Here is a 25,220-nt window from a genome sequence, read left to right on the forward strand (position 1 = left end):
AGTGTGGGACTAATAGCATTTATGAAAAGTCTACTATGCTAGGTTTTGGGTTAAAACAAAATAAAATAGATCAGATACGGCTGTGGCTCCTGAGACTGTTAAAATCCAATTTCGAAGGTTTAATCTGTATCTGTGAAAAAGGAATTTGAACAATACTAGATAGATTACATCTCAAATGGAATATACAGGCTGTGTGAGCAGTCAGCAGAAGAGACAATCACTGAGGAAGGGAGTGACCAAGGAAAGCCTTTACTGGTCAACTGCTGACCTAGACCCTGAAGGGAGGTGGACATAAATGGCTCTCTCAAGAGAGATGGTCAGTGGGTTGTATGATTGGGGGAAACTTAGAGGCATGACATATATGGGCAACAAGAATTGTAAGCATATATTCAAATGGCTTACTGATCAGTAAAACACATCTATTATGTGTTAGTGGCATTTTGCAACACGAGGACATTTTTATATGAAATAAATGGATATTTATTATATTAAAACATGATAATAGTATATTCTCTGAATGAAACATAAGAATCAGTAGGTTCTTCCTGATCTGAATGGAAATTCAAGTATTTTAGTTTTTTTCAGGTCCAAGTAGTCCATCTCATAAATGCTTGCTATGAAGAATGTAAGACTGGGAATGATTATTTAATCCCTTTGCATTACGCAGTTCTGTATCTGTTAGAGAGGATGGTCTTTACTGTTGTCATCGCTGAATTTTTCTTTCTGCCACATATATTTATATTCTTAAAAACATTTCTGCTCTAAAAGTATAAGGCTTTGAAAAACCTGATACGCTTCTTCCTTTTACTATCAGCTGGCATGAGGAAAATGTTACCATGTAGAAGAGGAAAAGGGCTCTGATTTACTATCAGTCTTCTGACAAGCCTGCGAATTTGAAATACACTATTCTCCCCACCCTAAGCAGACACTCTTCTCCCTGCCCCCGAACCTCCATTTAGAGAGTTTTAGCAAGCACACATTTGAAAGTAAACGTTAACAAAAAATGCCCATTCTTTATTGTCTAATTCTTTACCTTTTTATTTTTATCAAATCGTTTCTACTTATTGCTTTGCTCATCTCTTTTAACGATTTTTAGACATTGTAGTCCTTGTCTATGCTGGTTTTATAATGTTTAAGAAGTACTACTAATAATTATGAAACTATAATGTTTAGGAAACCCCTGTTTTTCTAAACAGGTGAAAACAGATGCATATTGGGATGCAAGCTTAATGTTAAGAATGAAGAACACATTTCCGCCTGCATGCTCAGAGTCGTTTTTTAAAAGTGTATTTCATCATGTTTCTCAAAGATCAGATGGTTGTAGATGTGTGGCATTACTTCTGAGGCCTCTGTTCTGTTCCATGGTCTATATCTCTGTTTTGGTACCAGTACCATGCTGTTTTGGTTACTGTAGCCTTGTAGTGTAGTTTGAAGTCAGGTAGCATGATGCCTCCAGCTTTGTTCTTTTGGTTTAGGATTTTCTTGGCAATGCGGGCTCTTTTTTTGGTTCCATATGAACTTTAAAGTAGTTTTTTCCAATTCTGTGAAGAAAGTCATTGGTAGCTTAATGGGGATGACATTGAATCTATAAATTACCTTGGGCAGTATGGCCATTTTCATGATATTGATTCTTCCTATCCATGAGCATGGCATATTCTTCCATTTGTTTGTGTCCTCTTTTATTTCACTGAGCAGTGGTTTGTAATTCTCCTTGAAGAGGTCCTTCACATCCCTTGTAAGTTGGATTCCTAGGTATTTTATTCTGTTTGAAGCAGTTGTGAATGGGAGTTCATTCATGATTTGGCTGTCTGTTTGTCTGTTATTGGTGTATAAGATTGCTTGTGATTTTTGCACATTGATTTTGTATCATGAGACTTTGTTGAAGTTGCTTATCAGCTTAAGGAGATTTGGGGCTGAGACGATGGGGTTTCCTAAATACACAATCATGTCATCTGCAAACAGGGACAATTTGACTTCCTCTTTTCCTAATCGAATACCCTTTATTTCTTTCTCCTGCCTGATTGCCCTGGCCAGCACTTCCAACACTATGTTGAATAGGAGTGGTGAGAAAGGGCATCCCTGTCTTGCGCCAGTTTTCAAAGGGAATGCTTCCAGTTTTTGCCCATTCAGTATGATATTGGCTGTGGGTTTGTCATAAATAGCTCTTATTATTTTGAGATACGTTCCATCAATACCGAATTTATTGAGAGTTTTTAGCATGAAGGGCTGTTGAATTTTGTCAAAGACCTTTTCTGCATCTATTGAGATAATCATGTGGTGTTTGTCTTTGGTTCCGTTTATATGCTGGATTACATTTATTAATTTGCATATGTTGAACCAGCCTTACATCCCAGGGAGGAAGCCCACTTGATCATGGTGGATAAGCTTTTTGATGTGCTGCTGGATTTGGTTTGCCAGTATTGAGGATTTTTGCATCGATGTTCATCAGGGTTATTGGTCTAAAATTCTCTTTTTTTGTTGTGTCTCTGCCAGGCTTTGGTATCAGGATGATGTTGGCCTCATAAAATGAGTTAAGGAGGATTCCCTCTTTTTCTGTTGATTGGAATAGTTTCAGAAGGAATGGTACCAGCTCCTCCTTGTACCTCTGTAGAATTTGGCTGTGAATTCGTCTGGTCCTGGACTTGTTTTGGTTTGTAGGCTATTAATTATTGCCTCAATTTCAGACCCTGTTATTGGTCTATTCAGGGATTCAGCTTCTTCCTGGTTTAGTCTTGGGAGAGTGTATGTGTCCAGGAATTTATCCATTTCTTCTAGGTTTTCTAGTTTATTTGCATAGAGGTGTTTGTAGTATTCTCTGATGGTAGTTTGTATTTCTGTGGGATCGGTGGTGATATCCCTTTTTTATTGCATCTATTTGATTCTTCTCTCTTTTCTTCTTTATTAGTCTTGCTAGTGGTCTGTCAATTTTGTTGATCTTTTCAAAAAACCAACTCCTGGATTCATTGATTTTTTGGAGGGTTTTTTTGTGTCTCTATCTCCTTCAGTTCTGCTCTGATCTTAGTTGTTTCTTGCCTTCTGCTAGCTTTTGAATGTGTTTGCTCTTGCTTCTCTAGTTCTTTTAATTGTGATGTTAGGGTATCAGTTTTAGATCTTTTGTGCTTTCTCTTGTGGGCATTTGGTGTTATAAATTTCCCTCTATACACTGCTTTAAATGTGTCCCAGAGATTCTGGTATGTTGTATCTTTGTTCTCATTGGTTTCAAAGAACGTCTTTATTTCTGCCTTCATTTCGTTATGTACCCAGTAGTCATTCAGGAGCAGGTTGTTCAGTTTCCCTGTAGTTGAGCGGTTTTGAGTGAGTTTCTTAATCCTGAGTTCTAGTTTGATTGCTCTGTGGTCTAAGAGACAGTTTGTTATAATTTCTGTTCTTCTACATTTGCTGAGGAGTGCTTTACCTCCAACTATGGGTCAATTTTGGAATAAGTGCGATGTGTTACTGAGAAGAATGTGTATTCTGTTGATTTGGGATGGAGAGTTCTGTAGATGTCTATTAGGTCCGCTTGGTGCAGAGATGAGTTCAATTCCTGGATATCCTTGTTAACTTTCTGTCTCGTTGATCTGTCTACTGTTGACAGTGGGATGTTAAAGTCTCCCATTATTATTGTATGGGAGTCTAAGACTCTTTGTAAGTCTCTAAGGACTTGCTTTATGAATCTGGGTGCTCCTGTATTGGGTGTATATATATTTAGGATAGTTAGCTCTTCTTGTTGAATTGATCCCTTTACCATTATGTAATGGCCTTGTTCCTTTTGATCTTTGTTGGTTTAAAGTCTGTTTTATCAGAGACTTGGATTGCAACCCCTGCCTTTTTTTGTTTTCCGTTTGCTTGGTAGATCTTTCTCCATCCCTTTATTTTGAGCCTATGTGTGTCTCTGCACATGAGATGGGTCTCCTGAACACAGCACACTGATGGGTCTTGACTCTTTTTCCAATTTGCCAGTCTGTGTCTTTTAATTGGGGCATTTAGCCCATTTACAGTTAAGGTTAATATTGTTGTGTGTGAATTTGATCCTGTCATTATGATGTTAGCTGGTTATTTTGCTCGTTAGTTGATGCAGTTTCTTCCTAGCATTGGTGGTCTTTACATTTTGGCATATTTTTGCAGTGGCTGGTATTGTTGTTCCTTTCCATGTTTAGTACTTCCTTCAGGAGGGCTTGTAGGGCAGGCCTGGTGGTGACAAAATCTCTCAGCATTTGCTTGTCTGTAGAGGATTTTGTTTCTCCTTCACTTATGAAACTTAGTTTGGCTGGATATGAAATTCTGGGTGGAAAATTCTTTTATTTAAGAATGTTGAATATTGGCCCCCACTCTCTTCTGGCTTGTAGAGTGTCTGCCAAGAGATCTGCTGTTAGTCTGATGGGCTTCCCTTTGTGTGTAACCCGACCTTTCTCTCTGGCTGACCTTAATATTTTTTCCTTCATTTCAAGTTTGGTGTATCTGACATTTATGTGTCTTGGAGTTGCTTTTCTCGAGGAGTATCTTTGTGGCGTTCTCTGTATTTCCTGAATTTGAATGTTGGCCTGCCTTGCTAGATTGGGAAAGTTCTCCTGGATAATATCCTGCAGAGTGTTTGTCAACTTGATTCCATTCTCCCCGTCACTTTCAGGTACACCAATCAGATGTAGATTTGGTCTTTTCACATCGTCCCATATTTCTTGGAGGCTTTGTTCCTTTCTTTTTACTCTTTTTTCTCTAAAATTCTCACTTCATTTCATTCATTTGATCTCCAATCACTGATACCCTTTCTTCCAGTTGATCGAATCGGTTACTGAAGCATGTGCATTCATCACATAGTTTTTGTGCCATGGTTTTCAGCTCCATCAGGTCATTTAAGGACTTTTCTACATTGGTTATTCTAGTTAGCCATTCGTCTCATCTTTTTTCCAAGGTTTTTAGCTTCTTTGCGATAGGTTTGAACTTCCTCCTTTAGCTCAGAGAAGTTTGATTGTCTGAAGCCTTCTTTTCTTAACTCATCAAAGTCATTCTCCATCCAGCTTTGTTCCCTTGCTGGTGTGGAGCTGCATTCCTTTGGAGGGGGAGAGGTGCTCAGATTGAAAGGATTCTCTATTTAATAAATGGTGCTGGGAAGACTGGCTAGCCATATGTAGAAAGCTGACACTGGATCCCTTGCTTACACCTTATACAAAAATTAATTCAAGATGGATTAGAGACTTAAATGTTAGACCTATAACCATAAAAAACCCTAGAAGAAAACCTAGGCAGTACCATTCAGGACATTGGCATGGGCAAGGACTTCATGTTTAAAACAGCAAAAGCAATGGCAACAAAAGCCAAAATTGACAAATGGGATCTAATTAAACTAAAGAGCTTCTGCACAACAAAAGAAACTACCATCAGAGTGAACAGGCAACCTACAGAATGGGAGAAAATTTTTGCAATCTACTCATCTGACAAAGGGCTAATATCCAGAACCTACAAAGAACTCAAACAAACTTACAAGAAAAAAACAAGCAACCCCATCAATAAGTGGGCAAAGGATATGAACACACACTTCTCAAAAGAAGACATTTATGCTGCCAACAGACACATGAAAAAATGCTCATCATCACTGGCCATCAGAGAAATGCAAATCAAAACCACAATGAGATACCATCTCACACCAGTTAGAATGGTGATCATTAAAAAGTCAAGAAACAACAGGTGCTGGAGAGGATGTGGAGAAATAGGAACGCTTTTACACTGTTGGTGGGACTGTAAACTAGTTCAAGCATTGTGGAAGACAGTGTGGTGATTCCTCAAGGATCTAGAACTAGAAATACCTTTTGACCCAGCCATCCCATTACTGGGGATATACCCAAAGGATTATAAATCATGCTGCTATAAAGACACATGCACACGTATGTTTATTGCGGCACTATTCACAATAGCAAAGACTTGGAACCAACCCAAATGTCCATTAATGACAGACTGGATTAAGAAAATGTGGCACATGTACACCATGGAATACTATGCAGCTACAAAAAAGGATGAGTTTGTTTCTTTGGTAGGGACATGGATGCAGCTGGAAACCATCATTCTCAGCAAACTGTCACAAGAACAGAAAACCAAACACCGCATGTTCTCACTCACAGGTGGGAATTGAATGATGAGAACACTTGGACACAGGAAGGGGAACATCACACACCGGGGCCTGTTGTGGGGTAGGGGTAGTGGGGAGGGATAGCATTAGGAGATACACCTAATGTAAATGACGAGTTAATGGGTGCAGCACACCAACATGGCACCTGTATACATATGTAATAAACCTGCACGTTGTGCACATGTACCCTAGAACTTAAAGTATAATAAAAAAGAAAAAAAATAGAAGAAATAAAAAAAGAATATTTAGGTTAAAATTTAAGAACTGTGTATTTATTTTATATTTTGTAAACATTTTCATTTTGAAATAATTATAGATTTATAGGAAGTTGCAGAGTGGCGATCCTGAATATCCTTCACTCAGTTTTCCCCAGTGGTTGCATTTTCTTTAACTATAATAAAATACAGAAACCAGGAAATTGACATTGGTACAATGTATGCATATAGTTCCGTGCCATTTCATCACACATGTAATTTCCTTTAATCACCATTGACATCAAGATGCAGATACTTCATTACCACAACGATATCTACTGCTACCTGTTTGAGCAGAGCTATTTTTAAGATCATAATTTTAAAGTGGTGAATTCCCATAATGTAAGAACTACTATTAAAAGCATATATCCTGTTTTGATATAATATATCAAAACAAAGATACATCATACATTTTCTCAATGGGTAAATCCTAAGGTTTCATTTTTTATTGCCTCTATTATTATTATTATTATTTATTATCTCTATTTTATATTGCCTTGTTAACATTTTTGTCATGGATGTGTGTATCAGAAGAACCAGTGTGTCTTAGTCCGTTTTCTGTTGCTCACAACAGAATACCTGAAACTAATAACTTACAAAGAAAAGGAATTTATTCCTTACAATTATGGAAGTTGAGAAGTCCTAGGTTGAGAGTCTGTATCTGGTGAGAGCCTTCTTGGTGTTGGGGACTCTGTGCAGAGTCCTGAGATGGTGCAGGGTGTCACATGGCGAGAGGGCTAAGCTTGCTAACATGCTCGCTCAGGTCTCTTTCTCTTCTTGTAATGCCACTAGGTCCCCTCTTATGATAACCCATGAATCCATTAACCCATTAACCCATGAGAGGCCCCACCTCTCAATACTGCCATATTGTGGGTTAAATTTCAGCATGAGTTTTGGAGAGGACAGGTATTCAAACACAGTGTTTATTAACTGCAACAATGCACAATAAGCAAATTTGTGAATTTTATTTTGATTTGTTTTGATTCCCAGAACTTAAAATTGGCTTATCATACCTAACATTTTGATTAAAGTGTTATTTTTTTGAGATATGAAATGTAAGTTTTAAGCTATTCCAAAATCATATAGTTTACATATACAGATCATCAATGGGTTATCTGTGAGATAAAGCAGTTTTTTAAGCAACATATTTTTTCCTTAATAATGATTTATCCTTTTATGATGGGATGTGAAACAATTACCTTTTTTGCTTGTATCTGACCCAAATCCTAGTAAGATTTTAAGAATCTTTGGCTTATCCATTAAGCTCTGGCAACATTTAAAAATATTGTGGAGAAAAGAAAGGAGCCATTTTATGGTATCTCCTCACTTGAGTTAATGTCTTAAGCTTCCATCATGTCATCGTGCTGCGGTATTATGTGCAAAGGGAAAGTATCTGAGCAGTGTTTGAGTGTGAGCTCCTCTATGCAGAGGCCATTTGAAGATGTGTTGGAGAGGGAAAGTGATCTAGGGAGCAGCAGCTTTGGGTTTTCATTCTGCCACCAGTTCTTTTTGTGTGACTATAGGTTTTCCATGTGTCACTTTCCTGGAGATAACCACACTGTTGCCTGGACCTCAACTCAAAGGTTAAATTAGATCTTGTGTGGGAAACAGAGTGTTGAGTAAATATGGAGTCAAGTAATATAAAGTATTATTATTGGCTTTTTTTGGCATATACTTGAAGTAAGTTATTATAATAGGTGCTCAATAAGTGCCAGTTCAATGATTGTTCCTGTCCCCCATTCTCAAAATGCTGTTAGTCATAAAGTTACCATATGTGGACCAATAGAGGCTGTGACCTCCAAGGTGCAGATAAAGTGTAGAAAGCAAGGTAAAAGTGAAAATTAGAAAAGAGAGTGTTGCTTATCTTACCAGGAGCAGTTTTGATGGACTTCTGAGGATGGGAGAACAGATTTCAGAGTATTAGGGAGAGAGGTGGAGAAGAGGAAGTAAAGGCAATAGGTTTAGACAGTTTTTGGAGGAAAAAGAAAAAAGACATTGGCTAAAAGAGGCTGTCCCATGGTCATTCCCATTAACCTGCTGACATTTATCAATCTGCTTGTGAATAATCTTTCAGGTTTGTGGTATTTGGTAGCTTATGTAGGTCTTTAGGTATTTGTAGTAGGGAGTGTTTACCTTAATGTGGGGATTAATGTTAATGGGAAAATGTCTAGAACGATGCTGTCCAATACAGGAACTTCTAGTCAAACATGCGACTATTGAGCATTTGAAATGTGGCTAGTCGAAGCTGAGATGTGTGCACATGTGAAATACACACCAGAATTTGAAGAATTAGTACAAAAAATCTCATTAATAATTTTTATGTTGACTGCATGTGGAAATGCTAATATTTTAGATATATTGGGATGTATTACTAACTTTTCACCTGTCTCTTTTTGCCTTTTAAAATGTGACTATTAGAAAATGTTAAATAATCTTAAATTATATATATGTCTCACATTTGTGCTTTGCATTATTTTTCTCTCAGACAACACTGGTCTAGCATGATAGGAGAGGAGGGTAAGAGTTGCTAAGAGAAAGATCAAAATATCTAGGGAGCCTGGAAGTGGATGGCCTTTCCGCTACTGGCATGAGGATGTAGTAGGTGCTCTGGTCATGCCAGTCAGCCATATATAGCAGGGCATGCAGGGGCCTTTGCCCATAATCCCCCTTTAATTTTTGCTGCTTGGGGGTTATGTCCTGAATGCATTTGACTTGAAGGTTAACATGTGGTGGCTTCTTTGAAAAGGGTGTAGTGTGGTGGTCAGATATGCCACAGTATTCTCCAAAGAATTGACCATATTTGTTTAGTTTAGTTTTTAACCACATGGAACTTTTAGGAGTTGGACATTCTTTAAAATAAATGAACTACGACAGTGGCTCCCTTTTTAATTGTTTTTGCAATGGAATTTGTTGTACTGAATTTTGACTCGTATGTCAACGGAAATACTTAAGATCTTGCTTACAATAGCTTATATCTCTGGATTTTAACCTTATTAATAAAAAGTAGTGTGTGACTATCTAAATTACTTTATATCTCAAGATATTAAAGGTGTAGGTGATAACTTTTAAAATCATGGTGATATTCCAAAGGAACTCTGTTCTTGTTTTTTAAATAGTAGACGTATCAGTAGGAAATTCAAGTTTCTTTCAGCAGCAGGATGCATCGAGTGGAAAAGACCTTATTTTCAGGAAGCATACGAAACGCAAAGGAAATCCTTTCCATTTCCTTTGCCTATACTTTTCAGAACAGCATGTGAGGAAGGACTCTAATTGTGCCACCTTGCTCATCTTTGTGAGGCCACTCATTTGTTCTGAAATGATGGGTGCATTGCTCCATCTCTTTGGTGGCCATTTCGATGTATGATGCACTCCTTGCACAGTATTCTCGCCATGAAAGAAATGGACAAGTGTTGTCGAAGGACCAGCTGAGGCGGGTTTTAGTGCCTTTTTTTCTTGTGTACTAAAAGGCAAAAGACAAAAAGAATCCTACATTTCAAGTATTCTGTACAAAAACTCTTCAGGTGTTTAAAAAATTGTTTTTGGAAATGTACAAATGATGCAATCTGTTTCCTTCTCAGAAAAGAGTTTCCTAGTTTTTCAATTATTTTCAAGAATTTATGGTACCATTTTTACTTCAAAGAACTGTGGAAATGTGTTGATTAGATCAGGGAGGCTCACCTAAGCCAAACAGAATTCTTCCCTGGGAATTTGGAGTTAGTACTGAGGGAATGAGATCGGTTTCTGTATGAGTAATTGGTCTGTAACCTGTAAATCTGGGAACTTTTTGCTAATAACATCTGGTCAAAAGAATCAGAAGCTGGCAAATAGAAAGGAAAATGAAGTACAGAGACAGCAGAGACAAGAGACTAAGAGAAAATTCTGTGGGTATTAGAATCCTTGGAACTGAGGCCATGCTATGTTTTTATCCCTACGTTTCATGAGATCCCTCATATCCTTTCAATAAATTCTCTTTTATTTGTTCAAGTTAGTTTGAATTGGAGTTCTTCTGTCACTGGAAACTAAGTGTCCTGACTAAATTACTTCCAAAGTGTCCTGTGAATTATCTTTGTCAAAACACTTACCACATCATACTGTTTTGTTTAATTGCCAGTCTAGTCAAAATAGACTTTAAGTTCCCTGAGGACATATAGACTGTTTTGTCTTAAATTCTCCATTTTCTAGCCTAGTACTTGGCACAGTATGTGCTCAGTAAATATTTGTTCAATGAATGAATGAATGAATAATGCCTGAATTGTGGACATTTCATTATATGTGCTTTTAGTTTTATTTTTTTAACTCCTTAAAATTTTTTTGAATGGATAGTGTATTCATATTGTTCAAAAATCAAAGTCTATGTAAAGTAATATCATGAAAAGTCTCCCTCCCATCTTTGTCCTTTGTCCACCCAAATCATACCACTTTCCTCCTATCCAGGTAAGCACTAATATAACTTTTTTCTAGTACAGATTTTCAGTTAGTTTGTATATATATAAGCAAATATTAATATATATTCCCCCTTTTTATGCAAATGGTAACATATATTATGCACCGTTTTGGATCTTCCTTTTGACTTAATATAGCTCAGAGATTTTTTCTGTATAAACATATATAGAACACCTTTGTTCTTTTTTTACAATTGTGTATTATTACATTGTATAATTGAATCATAATTTATTACATCTGAGCTCTATTATTGGATATTAAGTTTGCTTCTAATCTTTCACTGTTATGGACAATACTGTAATAAATAATATTGTATATATGTCACTTTGCATGTGTTCAGGTATGTCTGTAAGATAAATAATTAGAAGTGGAATTGCTGGATCAAAGATTGTGTGGTCATAATTTTATTGTCAAAGTAACTTTTGTAAAATTTATACAGGTTTATTAACTCAGCAGCAATATATGAAAGTGGTTGTTTCTCCATAGTATTGTCAACAGTATATTAAAATATTTGTAGATTTCTGTCAAGTTGCACTTTTTGTAATGGCCAAGTAGCTCCTGTTGACCTGACTCTTCACAACAGCTCAGAGCTCTGAGCAAAATATAAAGCCATTTGCCTGAGAACACTAGAGAGTGATCAAAGCAGGCAGATACTGGATGGACATTGATACTTGGAAGAAAGGAAAGCAGAGCCTTGATATTATGGGATAGTATCAAAATGTTTAATATACAAGAAACGGGAGTCCTAGAAGGGGAAGAGAAAGGGAGTAGGCAGGAAAGCATTTGATGAAATAACACATTTCCATGGTGAAAGACAGAAATTTACAGATTCAAGAAGCTCAACAAACCTCTGCTGGGATAAATGCAAGGAAAAACTAAAAACATTATAGTAAAAATACTGATAACCAGACAAAAAGAGAAAATCTTAAATGACCAGAGAAAACTTATGCTTTATATATAGTTCCCTCTCATTGCGTTTCTTCTTTAGACTTTTCCTGCCTAGTGTTATTTGTTTTTCCATGTGGTCTTTTGACTTAGCTTTAAAAAAATTCCCTCCAAGTAATGAGCCCCCAACCCTAGATGGTTCATTTCCTCCTGGAATTTGCTCTCAGAGCACTGTGCCTTTTGATAGCATTTATCACAGGTTATAATTTATTTTATTTATTTTTTATTTTATATTCAGAGAGTACATGTACAGGTTTATTACAGGGTTATGTTGTGTGATGTTAAGGTTTTGGTTTCTGTTGATCCTGCCACCCAAATAGTGAACATAGTACTCAATAGGAAGTTTTTCAACTCTTGTCCTCTTTTTTCCTCCCTCCTTTTGGAATCCCCAGTGTCTGTTGTTCCCATCATTATGTCCGTGTGTACTCAGTGTTTAGCTTCTACTTAGAAGTGAGAACATGTGGTATGTGGTTTTCTGTTTCTGCATGAATTTCCTTAGAATAATGACCTCCAGCTACGTCCATATTGCTGCAGAGGACATGATTTTGTTTTTTCTTAATTTCTATGTTGTATTCTATGGTATATATTAAAAATCCAATTCACCATTGATGGGCACCTAGGTAGTTTCCATGTCTTTGCTATTGTGAACAGTGCTGTAATAAACATACAAGTGCAGGTGTCCTTTTGGTAGAGCGATTTATTTTCCTTTGGGTATGTATCCAGTAGTAGAATTGCTGGATCAAATGGTAATTCTATTTTTAGTTCTTTGAGAAATCTTCAAACTGCTTTCCACCTGCCTTAACTAACTTACATTCCCACTAACAGTGTTTAAATGTTCCCATTTCTCCACACAGGTTATAATTGATAGGAGTGATTATTTTGATTCATATCTGACTCACCTACTAGACTATAAGCTCCATAAGGGCAGTGGTCCTGTCTCTTTTACTCACCAGTTTGCAATGCCTAGCAGAGTGCCTGACACATTTCAGGCCCTTAATACATACTCATGAATGGATGAATACACCTTGAGTCTTGGGGTTGAGCTCTGTAACTGTTACTCTCTCAATCACTATAGGCAAGTTTCTTGACTATTCTAGGCCTCAGTTTTCTCATTTCTGAGTATAAATGAATTGTATCTACCAAGCAGGGTTTTGGGGGATAATTAAATGACATATCTTAGAAAACATTTTGTAAATTATAAAATTCTAGTTAGACTAACTCTGGCTTTCCTTTTCACATGTAGTGTATATTTATGCATGTGCTACGGAACAATCTCCAGATTTAGGCTTACTGGTTTTCAGAGTCCATTTGAAGAATCAGCCTTACCAGTTTGTCACCCAGCTAAAGTTATAATCACTCGAGTGTTTCTTAGCTTTTAGCTGTCTAAGTGGTAAGAACAGTCGATTTCAGATAAACGCTTGTTTGTTGATGAGGGAAGTGTCTCTAAGAAAGGAAGTAAAATTTTCCCTTACAGAGCAACCTGAACTTGGACTCCATTCTGCACAAAATGTCTACCTGTTACTTCTAAAAGGAGAAGAAAACCGTCACAGCTGTGATTACCAGAAGAAAAGCTTAGACCTAATAAATTGCCAAAACTCAGAGTCTTGTTAGTTTAAGTTACTTGCCAATGTACTATAACTTGAAAAAAGGAAAGATGCACATATTTATTGCTAATGCTGGGGAAATTGCCATTAAGACAGTTGGCAGAAAGGCTGACATTTTAACAGTCATAGGTTAGATAATTTTCTACATCTATCCAAGAGAAGATTTTGACCAAGGACTCACAAAAAAAAAAAAAAAAAAAAAAAAAAAAAAAAAAAATCAAATTATTCTGTTCACTTGGCGGCATCTAAATGTCTCATTTTCAGCTTACAGGAAAGATTGCTGTGAAAGCAATCTTTGACATTACAACTGAGTGACCATAAATTGCTTGAATAACCGTTGGAAATTCAAATATAAAACCACATGAAAAGTCATTATCTGAGGTCGAACAAGGATTTTTCACTTGTTTTGCTCTTCATTTACGGGTTATAACTTAATTTTACATTAAGATTGTTTTAAAATTATCGTGTACTCAGTTTCACAGAAGATGATTGGCTTATAGTTCATAAGGAAAATCAGTGCCAGAATGGAAAACTGAATTCTTGAGTCTTAGTGTTCAACATTTCCACTGCTGTCAGAAACAAGTGCTGAGTTTTCTTTGTTCTTCCAATGGCAAAATAAGGAATGTATGATAGCCTTGAAAATTGGCAATCATAAAGTGCTTTTTATGGTTTCCCAAATTCCCTTCATAGTATTATTTCTTTTATTATGAATTTAGTTGTGTAAATCAGCCTGTTGCTGATAAACAAAAATTTATATTAGTCCTGGGACCAACATTTCTTTCAGTATGACATTAGTTGTGTAAATCAGCCTGTTGCCAATAAACACAAATTTATATTAATTCTAGGATCAACATTTTGAGAAGAAATAAAGTAGGGATCATCTGAGAGTTTTTAAAAGAATGTTGGTCTAAAATAGCTGGTAGAATAAAAATATATTGTACAAACTAAAATAGGGCAAAAGAGCTAAAATGCAGTGCATGGACTAAAATAACTAGCAGTTCAAATGAGTCCAAGTGCTAAATATGCAATTATCTTTCCTATTACCGTATATGTACAAGAGTTATTTTAACTTTTAAAATCCTACATTTCACTTTTGTTGTTGTTTATATATGTATGTATATGTAAAAAAACCAGTCATATATATATACACACACCTCTGAGTTTAAAAGTTTTAAAATTCCATTTTAATTTACAGGTTACAGGTTGACATTTTTAGGTAGTGTAATGGCTATTTACTTATTGGTAGGTGGTTTGCTTTATAAACTGAAAATTAAGAAAAAACTTGAGTTTGGTTTATCATCATCCCTCCAATTCCCTTCCCCAAACTCTTTGAATCCCATGGTACTTCTTAATAAAAAGCTTGCCTCAACATCCCCAGGAATGACTTCACAGTTGTTCCACATAGATGTAGTAGCCATTTTCTCATGCACTAATTTTATGAATGATTGTTGCACGTCCTCCAGGGGTTTAGAAATTGCTCATACCATGGAAGAGAGAGTTTCTGGGTGACTTTGATCCGTGTTAATGCTTATTTGCTCCTGTAACCCTGACCTTCTTGCCATCCCCTGAACACAGAGACACACTCCTGCATCAACCCTTTTTATACTTGTTCTCTTTGCCTGGGGTGTTTTTCCTTCAGTTCCACATGGTTTGTTTCTTACCCTCTTTCCATCTTTGCTCAATTGTTACCTTGTCAAATTATTCTGTAAAGGAGCTAAATCCTGACCATTTGATAGTTTTGAGCAAATGAGGATTAGAATCCAAGTGATGTGTTGAAAGAATCACTCTGCCTGTTGTCATGAGAATAAACTGCAGGCGAACAAGGGCTGACACAGTTAGGGGCAATTGCAGTTGTCCAGGCTTAGAGATAAAGGTGGTTCAGATCAGGTGGTTATAGAGGTGGTGAAAAGTGGTTGGACTCAGGATATATTTTGAAGGGAGAGTCCAAAAGTCAATATTTTGAAGGGAGACTCATATATTTTGAAGGGAGAGTTAACAAGATTTGCCACCACTTTGAGTGTGAGGTGAGAGGGAAAGATAGGAGTCAAAAATGATTCTAGGTTTTTGGCCTGAGTAACTGAAAGAATGGAATTGCCATTTACTGAAATGAGGAATAAATACCAAGAGAAGAGCACACAATCAGGAATTGAGTTTTGTTTATAGGAATTGGATAAATGAAATTTGAATTTAAAAAAGGGTCTGGGATGGAGATACACAAGTTGGGAATGATCAGCATATACTTTATTTAAAGTCATGAGCCTGGATGAGATCATCTGGGCATGTAAATAAAGAAAGGCGGTCTTAGAGTTAAGCCCAGGTATACCCCAATCTCCAATATTCAAGTGTTGAGGAGACCAGAGGGAGGGCCAGTGAAGTAGAGAAACTGGGATTCTGGAAACCAAGTAAAGAATGTTCCAGGAAAGGAGTGATCAGCTGTGTCAAAATGCTGCTGATAGAACACTAAGATGAAGACTGAGAAATGATCATTGAATTTGGCAATGGAGAGGTCATTGGTGACCTTGAGGAACTGTTTTGGTGGAGTGGTGGTGGGGAAAGGCTGACTGATGAGGACTTAAGAGAAAATAATAAAAGAGGAAATGTAGACCTCAAATATAGGTTAATTTTTTACAGGGGATTATTTTTTAAAGTAAAACAGAGAAATGAAATGGGAGCTGAAGAAGGATATGAAGTGAATGGAGACATTTAAAAAATGATGTTTACATGCTGATGAAAGTGATTGAGTAAAGAAGGGAAAATTAATTATATAGGAGAAAGAGAATGTGGACAGTTGTTGGGAGCATGATTTTTTTTTTTTCTTTTTTTAGACAGAGTCTTGCTCTGTCTCTCAGGCTGGAGTGCAGTGGTGCGATCTCGGCTTACTGCAACCTCCGCCTCCCCTGGGTTCAAGTGATTCTTCTGCCTTAGCCTCCCCAGTAGCTGGGATTGCAGGCACATGCCACTGTGCCTGGCTAATTTTTGTATTTTTAGTAGAGACAGGGTTTACCATATTGGTCAGGCTGGTCTTGAACTCCTGACCTTGTGATCCACCTGCCTTGGCCTCGCAAAGTGCTGGTATTACAGGCGTGAGCCACTGCGCCTGGCCTGGAGCATGTATTCTTTCATGAGTGGTCCTTCTTCTGTAGCACTGTACACAGCGCTAAGGGAAGACTTTTCTGTCTTTCCTTCTACACCCCCAAACTCTCATTGGGCTAGGCGTCCGTCTTAGAAGCTCCCATTTAACTCTATGCTGTTATTGTTGCCTCTACACTTACCCCTTTCGAAGTATGACCCCTTGTACTTAAAAACAGACATTTTTAGGTTTAGCTGTGTCTTGTTCCAAAGAACCACACTTACCAGAGTATGTTAGTTTTAGAGTCATCTAGGAGCTTAACATAATACCAAAACCACACCTTTTGGTAATCTTGGACTATAACAGAAGGCAAGAATTATAATAGGATCTCACAAACCTTCTCCCACCCACCATGATGAGCTATTTGTAGATCCTTAGTGGCTCTTAAGTATTCTCCCAAGTGCTGAGTTGTGAGTAGCCTGCACATAATGGCATTCAATACTGAGAATAGCTACTCAGCTCTGAGCATCCATCCTGTTTCTCACCATTGGCATTCCTGGTGGCACAGTGGCTTCTGTCACTCTCTCTGGCTTGCCTCAGCTTTGATTCTGTCCATTCAATTCTCATTTCCACCTTGTCTGTCACAGGTTTAGGCTTATGGTAGTGAAGAAATGCTCTGTCCTTAGCCAGAGGTTGGTGTAAGTTAAAAGATGTTGTGAGCGGTAAAACAAACAACATTTAGGCAGATATTAGTTATTATTATTATCTTCAGAGCTCAAGGTTTATATTTCTGTCTGTATTTTCAAGGTTTTAGATCAGAGTTTTAAAATTAGGGCCATAACCTTTTTTGTTTTTTGAGATGGAGTTTCGCTCTTGTTGCCCAGGCTGGAGTGCAGTGGTGCAATATCGGCTCACTGCAAACTCTGCCTCCCAGGTTCAAGTGATTCTCTTGCCTCAGCCTCTCGAGTAGCTGGGACTATAGGCACATGCCACCACACCTGACTAATTATTGTATTACTTAGTGAAGATGGGGTTTTACCATGTTGGCCAGGCTGGTCTCAATGTCCTGACCTCAGGTGATCTGCCTGCCTTGGCCTCCCAAAGTGCTGGGATTACAGGCATGAGCCACCATGCCCAGGCAAGGGCCAGAACCTTGAAGCCACTTGCTAGGGTGTTTGTAGAAATTGTCTAAAGTGCTATCTATGCATGTGTGCCTAGGTGCATTCATCCACCCACTCATAAAAATATTTGTAAACGCTTGCCACGTTTTAAGATGTGTTTGCGGGAGTTTGTGCTGCTCATTTTTTAAAGAGTGGGAACTCTTTGGTAGTTACAATATGAAAAGGATGGACATCCACTCTGAGTAGTTCTGGATCATTTGTGGAGTTCTTTTTTCAAATATGTCTAAGTAAAACACACCATGTCAAAATGCCAGGCTGAGCTGCACACTTGCGGTGAGACAGGATGGAAGACCGAGGATTCCACCAGGTCAGGACACATCTTGGTTGCCTTTGCAGAGGTTCTCTAGCACCGCTAGATCTCTGCATGACCTAGTTGGAAAAGTCCTCCTCTAGACTATGACAAAGTTAAAAAAAAAAAAAAAGTGATTCCCTAGGCTTTCCTATCATAAAAATTGAGAGGCAAACGTTTTTCTTTTAAATGAGTTTTCTGTTTTAGCAAATAAAAGTCATTATTTATAGCTTAGTTAAATGTTTTAAATCGCCAAACCTCTGTACCTCTTTTCTATAGAGATCAGTTCATGGAGGGAGTTAGGAAAAAACATCAGTTAATGATAATGATATAGTGGACTCTCAGGAGATGGGAAACTTATTTTGAATACCCACTGCTAGGTAGAAGTTTGACCTTTGCAGGTACTTCCAGACATACTACAAAAAGGGTGGTAGTGTATGCCATCAGCTTTGTGGTTTATAAATATTAGTGATATGCTCTGAATGCTTTAATAAAAAAACAAATGAATCAAAGGGGTAGGTCTGTCTTTATTGTTTGGGATTAAAAAAATAATAATCATACATTTGTATATTCTTTTCATACTTTTAAGAAACAAAAAGGCAATACTGCTACATTATAATTTTATTGTACATTTAAAATGCAGATTTAAAAAATTCAAATTGTGCTTTTTAGTAACTAATAATTTAAGAACTCTTTTTGATCCTCCCCTACTTTTCCAACCTTCTTTTCTTGCCTAATGTTAGGAAAACCAAATTGAAGATGCCTGCATTTTGAACAGGTTGAACTTGTGGCCTTGGCTATAATTGTCACTTCATAATCTATTTTTGATTTTAATCTTATTATTATAACTTTCTTTTTACAGACTGGTGAATTTTCAGCTCGTTTCCTTTTGAAGTTGCCAGTGGATTTCAGCAATATCCCCACATACCTTCTCAAGGTAAAAATATATGATTATCAGTATGAGAATATAAGTGAGCTTTTTAAGTAATTATTTAACTCAGTATTTGTATGACTGGTTTGTCAGCATTTTGTTCAGATGATGAATTCTACTAAAAATGTTTCTTACATGAAGTTCCATTGAGCTGTTTTGTTACCTAAAAGCTAAAATAGTAACTGTAAAAGTCATTTAGAAGTGAGTTTTCCATATAAAATAAAATTATTATAGGTGAATTAAATTTTGGGAAAAATCACTTTTATTTAATACGTTGTTGGAATGAAAGACTCTCATATCAATTATCTAATATGCAATATTAGTCACCACTCCATTCTACAAACACCCTGGCAAGTGCCTTCAAGGTTCTGGCCCTTGGTTGGGTGAGGTAGCTCACACCTGTAATCCCAGCTTTTTGGGAGGCTGAGGTGGGCGGATCACCAGAGGTCAGGAGTTTGAGACCAGCCTGGCCAACGTGGTGAAACCCCGTCTCCACTAAAAAAATACAAAAATTAGCCGGACATGGTGACAGGCGCCTGTAATCCCAGCTACTCAGGAGGCTGAGGCAGGAGAATTGCTTGAACCTGGGCGGCAGAGGTTGCAGTGAGCCAAGATGGAGCCACTGCACTCCAGCCTGGGTGATAGAGTGAGACTCCATCTCAAAAAACAAAAAACAAACAAACAAAAAAGATTTGGCTGGCCTCCCTCTGCACCGTATTTGGACCTGTGGTTCTTTAATTGCAATCTAGTGTAAGAAAAATTTCTACCTTCCTAATTTGATGTTGTTCAGAGAGTTAATGGTATTCATAACTGCCTAGAGAAAAGACAGAATCTTTGTACAAGTTTGCTTGCATGTTGTGCTAATCAATAAATAATAGTAGATGTTAATTCTGATAATGGTTATAAGTATGATTTAGTAGAATATAAACTATAAACCATAGAAAAGGTTAGGGAATTTTTTTTTAATACATTCCATCTTTGTGTTTTTTGGAGACATGGTCTTGCTCCGTCACCCAAGCTGGAGTGCAGTGGTGTGACCATAGCTCCCCCCAAGCTCAAGTGATCCTCCCACCTCAGCCTTCTGAGTAACTGGGACTGCAGGCATGCGCCACTGAGCCAAGCTAATTTTTTATTTTTTGTAGAGAAGGGGTCTCAGTGGTCCCCCCACCTCAGCCTCCCAAAATGTTGGGATTACAGGTGTGAGCCACTGTTCCTGGTCTATACAGTCCATCTAAAGAATAAAATTATTTTCTTTTTCTCTAAGTAAAACGTAAAAGTTTTGTAGTTCATTAAACTTTCAATTTTAGTTTCCAGTTGACTAGTTCTGCATTCTGTTCCCAAGGATTGTAAAGTCCAAGAAAGAATGGAAATCATCAATTTCTATCAGTTTCTCTACAGTCCGGTTGTGGAAAATATATACATATTAGATTTGTGATAACCAAGCATAATTAATTTGATTTTGGCAATTACTGTGCTCTGTTAGACTAGTAAGCAGTCTTCTAAGAAACCCTTGTAGTGTATACTCAGGACCTCCTCCATGTATTCCAGTTAAAACTCTCTTTCAGCTCATTTAGAGCCAAGTTCAACAGCACATGAAAGTACATGATTTATATAATCACCTTAATCCACAATTTACAGTTCCAGTGCTTTTGTTTTAATTTATTGTGCCTTATCAGTTTCAGCAGTCTTCCTGTTTATTTGAAATTGATGTTGCCTCAGCTCATATTCTTGAAGGGTCGAAAAAAAAATGTTTATTGGCTCATAATCTCATATTTATCTCTTCAGCATCAAATTATCGTATTTTTGTTTTAAGAATTCTGACTTTATATGCTGTTCTTATTTTCCTTGCCAGTCAGTTAAGAGAAAGATGGAATCTATTTGCCAAAGCTGTAATATTGTTTAACCCCTGCGTTACTGTGAAATAATGTCTCTTCTGTAGATAAAATATCTACATTGCAATACTAATGTCTTTCTGGATCTTTAGAGTTCATGCAAAAAGAGTAAAGCAACAACGACCAGAAAGGAGAAACTCTTGTATAACACAAAGCAACAACCGAAAAATCAAAAACAGAAAGCTACCAGCACACTAGAAACAATCCAGAATACTTGTTGAGGGTTTTAAGATGTATTTTCCTAAAGTTGTTGTAACATTTGGCTACGCTCTTCAAAGGAAGTTTGCCTTAGGAGCTGCTTTACATATTATTTGCATTTGGATGCTCCTCATCTAATTACTAGGCCTATAATTGATAGTCTAACTACAAAAGTAAACTTCCTGAATTCCTAGGGTTAGGATACTCTTCACCAGTATCAATATAGTTTTACCTTATCATTTCAAGCAAATAAAAATGAAGGTAGAACTTGAAAATATTGAGATAGCTTGGAGTTTGACTGCATACCCTGTTGATTTGCTACAGTGAAATTTCATTACACTATGATGAGGCCATCATCCACTCATAAGTTCATATTACCAGGTGTGCCTATTTTACCCACTAATAGAATTATTTTATGTTAAAATGAAAAATCCATTCAAGTGATATGATTTCCCTTAATATTGTATTGTAAATATATGTGGTTCTTACAGGTGATAGAGTAGGGAAAAGAGCATCTGAATGTCCTTGTGTGCTTAGATTATCTGATTCAATATTCAGTGATATGATTTCCCTTAATATTGTATTGTAAATATATATAGTTCTTACAGGGGATAGAGTGAATTTATTCTGAAGATGAAGCCTGATTTCAGAGTCTGAAATAACTGTTGGTTGAGGTAAATCAAAGGGTCAGATGAATCACTAACATAAACACGAAAAATATTTCTGTATTTGTTAGGATTCTTATTTTGCAGTTGGTAGAAATCCAGCATGAGCTCATGTAGATCAGATGAGAAATTTCATACAAATCCTCTTCTTCTGTGGTCTGTATAGCAGGAAACAGTCCATACTTAGTACTCTACAGATCAGGCATAGACCAACTGTCTTATATCTGTTCCACTGGGCTCAGTTGTATACCCCTGAACTTCTCAACTGCTGTGTTTATGGGGAGAAATCGTGGTCCTAGCATAAAAAGGAGATTACAGAAATGATCAAAGTGCAAGTATTCTCTACAGTTACTGAATCAAAGAAAGATGATTTTATAATTATATACTTTCTCCTAACAAACAGCTAGTCATTAGATGCTGCTGCTCTTAATTTTCTTCGAATGTGGTGAAAAGTGCTGTATGTGTATTCCTGTCTTTATTTTTGTCCTGAGAATTAGTGAACTTAACAATATGATGCTAAGAAGGCTGTGTTTTTGTTTTTGCTTCTGTTTTCTGTAAAGCCATACTCCATAGAGAAGTAGCTAAAGAAAAGGTTTGAATTGTCTACTAACATTTTTATTCTCTGAACAAGAAGCTCAGAAACTAAGAATACAGTATTTTAGGGGAGAGGAGAGGCTTACTTGTAAATATGATGTGTGTTTGAATTGGTCACTTAAAATAATGAGCCAGTTTTATACAGAAGACAGTGAAGTTAAAATCCTAGAGCTAGGAACCCCTTCAGTACCATCATACAAAAATATGGAGGCAAATTATTGGATCCCACTGAACTGGAGGGTTAAATAGCAACTATTTCCTGCTGATAGTGGATGGGGCAAATATAACCGTGCAAAGAAAATCAACATTAACTTTTTTTTTGTTGGGTGAGAAAAGACCGTACTGTTTATGTAGGCTAAATTGTTGTTGGAGTATCTCTAAACTAGAAATCATTGAGCCCTAGCCCAGGTTAGAAGTAGGGCTGTAACCAATTTACTATGACTGAAGTACTTGGACTTTTATTGGCATTATTTAACATCACACACTGAGCCCATTCATCCTGATGGATTGCACGTAGCAATTTAGTTCCACTGTGGAATCCGAATCTTGACACTACAGGGAAATTAATTGAATGTGAAAAAGCTAAAATAGGTTATTTATACAAGAGATGCAGCTCTCATCCTTCTTCTGAAGTCACTGTGGCTGTAGTGATCAGTCAGGGCACAGTCAGTGCAGAGCCCAGGTCACTGCCAAGCAGAGGCAGAAAGCAGGAATTCAGTTCAGGGTGTCTAGATTTGTTCAGGAGCCTAGGATAGGCAGAGAGTTGTGAATATCTAACTATACAATGGTCTAAGCAGATCACTAACATGGAAGAGAGCATCTGAATGTCCTTGTATGCTGAGGTTATCTGATGTAGGAGCAGCCTCCTCAGCCTGATGCGGGCTAGCAGGTTACCTACTTAGAGTCAGTCTGCTTTCTAATCAAACCTAGTAGCAAACGGAGCCAGGCAAGTACTGAAAAGGGAGTGAATCTGACTAGATACAATACAAAAGGAAATGGTAGGGACTGGAGTGAACCAACATGTACCTGCTTCATCTAAAGGCAGCAGCTGCTATACGGCTACAGAGTTGTTTTCCATTTGATAATCTGGGGCCTGGTGTTGCCAGATATCCAGATGTTATTAAAAGGAGCCCAGAATCTCAGGGCTTGTTGTTGTTGTTGTTAATATGAAAAACGACTATCTTTTAAGTAAAAGCAATGATAAATATTGTTTACAAACACTGTGCAAGAACACTTGTATGTCTTGGCCATGGCCTGTGGGTGAATTTGTGACTCTTGCTCTAAAATCTAACCGTCTTGTACCGGTGGGTGGCAGAAGGCTTTTCTTTACTTTCCTGGATTTATACTATGCCGTGTGGTATTCAGGGAGATCTTACTATGATCCAGTGGATAACAGAAGGAGAACCTTGAACTGGAGTTCCACTCAGTATTCTGAGCAGCTTATCACAGCTGCAGCAGAGTACCCGGAATGAATCTGGCTTGGTTTTTGAGTGCACTACTGTGCAGAACACCTACGTACTGATCTTGCCATAAAATGATACTGGGATTAGACAAACGACAGAAAGGAAAGTCAAGCATAATCATTGTCCTCAGAGACCTTATAATATAATTGATAAGTTGACATTTACTAATAAATAGTGAAGTGTTAACTTGTACGCTACCTGCCCAGTAGGCTTTTAAAAAGAGTGAGATTGTTATGGATTGGAATGATTAGGTCATAAAACATTTATGACCAAGTTTGGGCATTAGCTAGACCTGGAAGTGGCATATCTTTCCAAGGCTGGAAGGGGAGGAGGAACAGATCAGGGATGGATAATCATGCAGTCAGCAGTGGGACTGTGTGGACATACTTGATTTGGGGAGTAGGTAGTAATCTAGGTTGCAAGAGAAATTTCCTGCAAGAGACTACTGAGAGATAAAACCAAAAAAAAAAAAAAAAAAAAAGTTGAGAAGATACTGAATGCTGGGAGATTGATTAGACTTCATTTAGCAGGTAGTCTTAATCCCCTTATAACTAGGCTATCGTGGTAAGAGCTTCCTCTTTTATTTCCTTGGCCCCATTCTCTTCAGTGCCCAGTCTTCATGCAGTATTACTGTTAGTCTCCTGTAACGTTTCCCAAAACGAGTAATACTTACTTGTTGGATGCTGCTTCTAGAGCCCATTCTCCCATGCAGTGCTGTTTTATGCAGCTTCCCAAAATGTGCGTTTAGTCTCAGAAAGGCAGCCATCCGCAGCGTCCTTCCAGTGCTTTGAGAATTCCTGGTGCTGTCACTTTGCTCATGCTCTTCTTTCTGGCTCTGAAATTCCTACTCTTTCATCTTTTTCTGGAGAATTCACTTAATTGACATAAAAATAAGGAGAAGTCCAAAAAAATTCAATTACTTGCCCAAGCCTGTGTTTATTTAGAGGTATTGACAGAATATCTCATTTTAATTATTGGCAGCTAGAATGAGAGAGGTGCTAAAAGGTCCAGGTGGAAGAGAAGCAGGATAATGAAACCAAAGTGAACCTTTTGAAGGAGGAAGTTTTGCACACAACTATGGAGAAACCTGAATTTGGAGAATCCAGTGGAAGAGAATTGTCATATGTAGAATGACAGCAGGAGCTCAGAGTCATAAAGGTCAAGGTGTGGGTTTTTTTTTTTTTTGAAATGGAATTTTGCTCTTGTTGCCCAGGCTGGAGTGTAGTGGCACCATCTCGGCTCACTGCAACCTCCGCCTCGCAGGTTCAAGCGATTTCTTTGCCTCAGCCTTCTGATTAGCTGGGATTACAGGCTCCCGCCACCACGCCCAGCTACTTTTTTGTGTTTTTAATAGAGAGGGGAGTTTGCCACATTGGGCAGGCTGGTCTTGAACTTCTGACCTCAGGTGATCTGCCCACCTTGGCCTCCCAAGGTGCTGGGATTGCAGACATGAGCCACCGTGCCTGGCCAAGTCAAGGTTTTAAAATGTTCATGATGAAGAAAATACTCAAATCCGTTAAAAGAACTAGAACCAAGAAAAACAGCATTTGAATTGGTGAGGATGATAGAG

General features: G+C 37.6%; 1 protein-coding gene across 15 annotated transcripts in view; it reads left to right on the forward strand.

Annotated features, from left to right (window-relative positions):
* Positions 1 to 25,220, forward strand: part of BABAM2 (BRISC and BRCA1 A complex member 2) — a 456,088-nt gene that overhangs the window by 147,275 nt on the left and 283,593 nt on the right. For all 15 annotated transcript variants that reach the window (XR_002516866.2, XM_017947401.2, XM_009183905.3 and 12 more), the window contains one exon: positions 18,770 to 18,844. Coding sequence is in view for 14 of the 15 variants with exons in the window: in XM_017947401.2 (XP_017802890.1) it covers positions 18,770 to 18,844 (75 nt within the window). In the remaining variant the exon portion in view is untranslated. The remainder of the gene's footprint in view (positions 1 to 18,769; positions 18,845 to 25,220) is intronic.

The sequence above is a fragment of the Papio anubis genome, chromosome 14, assembly GCF_008728515.1.
Source record: "Papio anubis isolate 15944 chromosome 14, Panubis1.0, whole genome shotgun sequence".
In the NCBI taxonomy this organism is placed as follows: domain Eukaryota; kingdom Metazoa; phylum Chordata; class Mammalia; order Primates; family Cercopithecidae; genus Papio; species Papio anubis.